Source organism: Agrilus planipennis, unplaced genomic scaffold, assembly GCF_000699045.2.
Source record: "Agrilus planipennis isolate EAB-ADULT unplaced genomic scaffold, Apla_2.0 scaffold126, whole genome shotgun sequence".
NCBI classification, from domain to species: domain Eukaryota; kingdom Metazoa; phylum Arthropoda; class Insecta; order Coleoptera; family Buprestidae; genus Agrilus; species Agrilus planipennis.
In genome coordinates this window covers 35780-41220 of record NW_020439036.1, presented here as the reverse complement: position 1 = coordinate 41220, position 5441 = coordinate 35780, and the positions used below count along the sequence as shown (strand labels likewise).

The window sequence follows — 5441 nt, the reverse complement described above, 5'->3', positions numbered from 1 at the left end:
CTTCTAATTTATAATTTGTTTCCAAAGTTTTGTTTTTCTTTTGTTTTATTTCATTATCACCGTCAATATCATTTTCTTTTCTTTTTTGGTTTACTCTACAAATTTCTGAAGAGTTCTTTTCAACTTCTACAGTTTCAGTTTCCTTAGCTGCTTTCAATTTTTCAGTTTTAGATTTTTTCTTTGGAGAAGCAACCTCAATGGAGTCATTCACATCTTTTCGCTTAGTCGTTTTAGGTGCTTTTTCAGCTCCACTTTCTCCATTTTTCATTTTAATTGTTTCAGAATTGGAATGGTTTTCTTCTTCTTTTTTATCATTTTCATTTTTTGTTTTATTCAATTTAACATGTTTTTCCTTATAGCTTTCTATTATGTCCCAAACATCAGAAATTGTATTTTCTGATACTTTACCGCCTGTTGCACTTTTAATATAATTCTAAGAAAAGAAATAAACCAATTATTAAAATGTAATATGAAAAGGATTGACTACATACAAGAAACTTTTGCTTTTTCCTGGGAACATTATTATGTTTTGAAATGGTTAACAGCAAATTCTTATTTTGAGGCTTCATATTAATATCTTCCTGGATAATAGCTCTTATCATCTCCACCCATGCATCCTGCTTTGCTTCACCTTTTTTCTGAACTCCAATAGGCATAGAACCTTTAGCAGCATACCTTTCATCCTCAGTTAGGCATTTTGTATGAACTGAATATTCTTCACCCCTTACAAATAAAGTGGTATAATGAATATGAATTTAATCAAGTAAGTCAAAAAAACTTACCGAAAATCTTTGAAACAATCAACACATGTTAAGTCCTTATATTTGCGACACGCAAAATTATAATGCTTCTCTACTGCCGGTTTATGTACACTCTCACCACAATGATTGCACGTAAATACAACCATTTCTAATTTGATTTATTTATCCTTTTATTTTTAATAGGCGTTTATTAGAAATCACAACTTAGGATGACTTATTCCAATCTAACCCAAGCAAAGCCATGTACCGCCATGTATTTCTAACCTCTTTTCGTAGATAACCTATTTTAAAATGACAACATGCTAATGCATCCATAGATTAAAGAAATATATACTGAACGCGTCTATGGTCTATTGAAGGTAATAGAGTTTTTATACACAGATACCCTTTATTCTTATGTCTCTTAACCCTTCTCTATGACGATAACCTTATCTATGAATGACTACGTAACCTGACGTAACCTCAGACTTATGTGTAATCTATGGAATGTCTGCTGCCTTCACATGAGAAGTTCACGTGCAAAATCTTTACCTTTGAAAATAAGGCAAAATTTATAATTTGTTCAGGTAATAATATGTCGCCTGAAAACTCTGGTGAAAAATTAAAAATATTAGCATTGCATGGATATAGGCAAAACGGAGAGACGTTTCGGCAAAAAACCGGTTCATTTCGAAAAACTGTCCAAAAGTGGGCACAATTTACTTATATTACTGCACCTCATAAAGTAGTAAATGAAAATAATGAAAAGGAAATAGTCTCAGACGTAGGAGATGGTACAAATGAGGGTAACTTAATAATGATGTACCTTCTGTTTTATGATAATATAAATAACAAGTTTTGGTGTCATTTTAGAGCAATACAGTTGGTGGTTCAACAAGGAAAATAACAGTTTTCGAGGCACTGTCAAGGGAGGTCCTGCTGTTGGTTTTGAAGAAAGTTTAATTTTAGTTGAAAAAGCATTTAAAGAATTTGGCCCCTTTGATGGCATTCTAGGATTTTCTCAAGGAGCATGTTTTGTGGGAATTTTATGTTCGATGCAGCAGCTGGGACGTAAGAGAAATTATTCATTGTTTTTTCATAGTTATTAAGATATTTCTGTTACAGTGTTGAGCTATCACTTTAGTTTTGCCATTATGGCAGCTGGATTTCCATCCTATTCCTTGCCACATGTAAACTACTATTCAGATAAAATAAAATTGCCTTCACTACATATTTTTGGTGAACAAGATGATATTATTCCAAGAGGTATTTAAACAAATAATGCATTCTTTGTTGCTTCATATTTTATTTTTAATAGTGATGTCAGAAGAATTGAGAGACATTTTTGAGAATCCAGTCACTGTTATTCATCCTGGCAAGCATTATCTTCCAGCTTCAGCTCCCCAAAAACAACCTTATCAGAGTTTCATCAAGAAAATTGTCTTACAAAAACAATCTACCTCTGCCTGACGATTCGTTGATTTATTGAACCAAAATTTGTAAGTTATTTATAATAATATTTAAGCTATCACCCATATTATCTTATCAGTTTATTAGGTCAGGGTGTGAATTATTTATACAGCGTGTCTCAGTTACATAAATGATTGAAGAATATACTAAAAGCTCTATCCCATTTTGATTACATTATTTATGAATATATTTTTTATTTTTTTAATACATCTTAACTGAAGTGTTTTGGAAATTGTTTTTATAACATAAACAAACTGAAACAAAATGTGGTATTAGTGCCAGGCATTTATGTGACACAATGGTTTTTATGGGTTTTGCTGTCCATTATCAACTTCAAGTTTTTTATTGAAAGCAAAAATTACATGAGACTAAGAGATCTCTACTAATCAAAGAATAAAAGAATATAGATGGAATATACTAGATCGTAATCTATACAATGTAGTTAGTGTGTAAACATGATAAATAATTAATATGGTAGATAATAACTGTAAATGCAACAATATATAGGATGTGATGCAAACATAAAACTTACATTAATTAAAGAACTTGAAAAATGCAAAATTAGTAAAATAGATACTGTAGGATGTGCGAATAATCTGGTGAAGAAATGTAGTCCCGTTTTTATTTCAAAAACTAAAATATATACTTCATGTAATAATTGCGATGGATATAACATCAGCTATGAACTTTGTATTCTTTTCAAATCAACTAACGAGAAGTATTAAAAAAGAAGTATTTATTTATCCTTGTGTTATTTATTTCTCGTGCGTCTTATCTTTATTTGTATATGTGATTGGGACACACTGTACATTTCCTTCAAACGAGATAAGAACAGTCATTTTATCTGCGAAAACGCCTGTTTTGCTATTTTTAATAACTTATTATAAAATGATTTAGTAGAATGAATATTCGTTTAGTTTTTAAAAGGAATTGCTAACACTTGAATTGTTCGTACATATTTTAAACAGAAAATGAACGTGTTTGAGGCAAAAGTATGTTCTGTGGTTGTTTTGGGGTCGAGTAGTATGTTGATGGGAATGTTACCCGCGTGGTTTTCGACTACAGCGTTCCACCAGCGACCCCTTTTATTTTCTTCTCTCTTATGCTTCGGTAGTGGTGTTTTACTGGCGACATCTTTCATTCATATGTTGTCTGAATTTAGACAGTCATTTGAAAAATATTCCGGTTATGTGGAATTAATATTTTGCGGAGGATTTTTCTTCATATTTCTTATTGACGAAATTCTTCATTTTTTTATTGGTGGTGCAAATCACGATCATGCGCACTCATCAGCTCGTGAAAGTACTGTTATTGCGCCTCCTTTGGACCAAAACATTCGGTTAGATCCTCGCTATGGTACAATTGAAGTTGACCCTCTGTTAAGAGGCAGACAACCACCATACAATCCAAATTTTGTCGATAACACGTGGGATGAAATACCTTCGCAATTGTGTCACGTTACTCACAAGGAACCTTGTGCAGTAACTCCAGTCGGTTATTTAAGTTTATTAGTTGCTTTAGCAGTTCACGCCCTTTTGGAGGGACTTCCCATTGGGTTACAGAACTCTACGTCGAAGGCAAGTTTTCTTAAATTAACGTTAAGTATTTTAGAGTTTTTAATGAATTATTATTTCTTTTCTTATGTTAGCTTAAATATTTGTATACTTTTTTAGATAATTTTTATTTAGTGCTTTAAACTTTAGACTGGGGTTGATAAGAGTATAAATATNGTTAAAAGATGCGACGGTATATAATTTTAATTATTTATTATTGCTCAGTCGTCCAATTTTTCGTGCATTAATTGATTTTTTTAAATGTGTAATATAAACAATTTATACTTTTGAGCCGTGTAGCCACATATATAATGACTAGTCGTGTTTTTTTTTTGTATATATTTATCATGGCATTCGGTGGATGTACTGTGTGAATAGAAGGTTTTTAAAAAGTACTGAAAATTTCGTTGTACTATCAGTAGGACATAAGATGCTACTAATTTTTTACAATCCAAAGATAAATTCCTAAACTTAGATTATAGTTAACTTGCGGACCCCTTTTTTAAATATTTTTATTTGAAAACAAAAACAGTGCATTTTGACTTTGTAATTCACGTAGGTAATAGAAAACAAATTCTCTAATTATATGTTTTTTATTTTAGAAAATCAATTGTATATATGTAATCTAAAGTATACAGGGTGGCCCACTCCTGTGTAGTTACTCCATAATTTCATTAAAAAACCTACAAAAATATATGTGTTATAAAGAGTGTTAAGTTCTTTAAGTTTGAAACACTCCAATTAATAGCTAATTTATCTGTACTTTGACATCATAACGGACTGGAATCGATAAGAGTATGAAAATAGCTCCCATAACAGTAAATGCAAATGGCCAAGTTTGAGTACCAAAATGATTGTGTTTATTAACTGTATACTAAACAGTATGAATTATTAGAGTAAATAAAATAATAAAAACACTTTTTAGAAAACTTATTAAACCTGCTGTTGGGCTCATACTATTATCGGTCTTTTATATCAACTGGTGGTTAAATTTTCTAACTGAATTATAGAGAGAAACTATAGTGGTGTGGAACACCCTGTGTTCAAGATGAAGAAATTCTTTTAAACTTTGTTTTAACGTTTTCATTGTTCTTGCAAATTTTTGTTTTTATGTAATTTTTTTCTCCCTATTACAGTGTTAATGAAAATAATTTATTGTTTAAAAAGTAATGAGTGTTTAAGAAAGAGGTCCGGTTTCTCAACTTATATAAGCTCAGTGTTTAATCCTCTCGTATTATTATAAAATTTATCGACCACATTCTTAATAATAGTATGCAAACATAAATAAGTACATGATAAAAATGCTTCAAAAAATAAACGAATTGACAACGATAGCGATTAAATCGGAAACATTTGCAATCGTTGTAATATTTTACTATGTATTTAGTTTATTATCTCTTCACAGTAAAAGAGAAAAAGCAAATCGAATTTAGGTTTTCTTTGCTTACTTATTTAAAAAAGCAAAATAAATTCCTGCATTTTTACTCAGATAACGACATGTGCCATTAAAGCGCAGTTGTATTAATTATAAAAGCTGCAAGAACATGGCATATTTATTTTTGTGTGATTTTTATAAACTTTTGTAGGTAGAATTTATGTGAATATTGGATATTTAATTTTAATTTTGTGTATATAAGCGTACTTGCATTTTGTACAGGCCTTTTATTGGGAAAACGTA

The 5441-nt window shown here is 30.5% G+C and overlaps 3 protein-coding genes across 3 annotated transcripts; 2 read left to right on the top strand and 1 right to left on the bottom strand.

Annotated features, from left to right (window-relative positions):
- Positions 1 to 13: 13 nt before the first annotated feature.
- LOC112905063 (cell growth-regulating nucleolar protein-like) lies at positions 14 to 1032 on the bottom strand (the record flags this gene model as incomplete). The annotated part of the gene is made up of 3 exons (XM_025976683.1): positions 783 to 1032; positions 492 to 723; positions 14 to 433 (listed from the first exon to the last, which is right to left on the bottom strand). Coding segments are annotated over exons 1-3 (777 nt in total), but the record flags the coding sequence as incomplete, so codon positions are not given.
- A 111-nt stretch (positions 1033 to 1143) lies between these two features.
- LOC108736236 (esterase AGAP003155) lies at positions 1144 to 2316 on the top strand. Its single transcript, XM_018468589.2, has 4 exons — positions 1144 to 1546; positions 1614 to 1811; positions 1866 to 2006; positions 2059 to 2316. The coding sequence occupies exons 1-4, from the start codon at positions 1243 to 1245 to the stop codon at positions 2208 to 2210; spliced, it is 795 nt and encodes a 264-aa protein (XP_018324091.1). The 5' UTR covers positions 1144 to 1242; the 3' UTR covers positions 2211 to 2316.
- Positions 2317 to 3063: 747 nt separating this feature from the next.
- LOC108736221 lies at positions 3064 to 3898 on the top strand. The gene has a single exon (XM_025976684.1). The coding sequence runs from the start codon at positions 3182 to 3184 to the stop codon at positions 3881 to 3883; it is 702 nt and encodes a 233-aa protein (XP_025832469.1). The 5' UTR covers positions 3064 to 3181; the 3' UTR covers positions 3884 to 3898.
- The last annotated feature ends 1543 nt before the right edge of the window (positions 3899 to 5441 follow it).

What these genes read in the sequence shown, in the direction of transcription:
- LOC108736236 (XM_018468589.2), top strand. Translation starts at nt 1,243, where the DNA reads ATGGAATGTCTGCTGCCTTCACATGAGAAGTTCACGTGCAAAATCTTT. An exon ending in AGGAGATGGTACAAATGAGG is followed by an intron (nt 1,547 to 1,613) that starts GTAACTTAATAA and finishes GTGTCATTTTAG; the next exon opens with AGCAATACAGTTGGTGGTTC. An exon ending in TTCGATGCAGCAGCTGGGAC is followed by an intron (nt 1,812 to 1,865) that starts GTAAGAGAAATT and finishes TTTCTGTTACAG; the next exon opens with TGTTGAGCTATCACTTTAGT.
- LOC108736221 (XM_025976684.1), top strand. Translation starts at nt 3,182, where the DNA reads ATGAACGTGTTTGAGGCAAAAGTATGTTCTGTGGTTGTTTTGGGGTCG.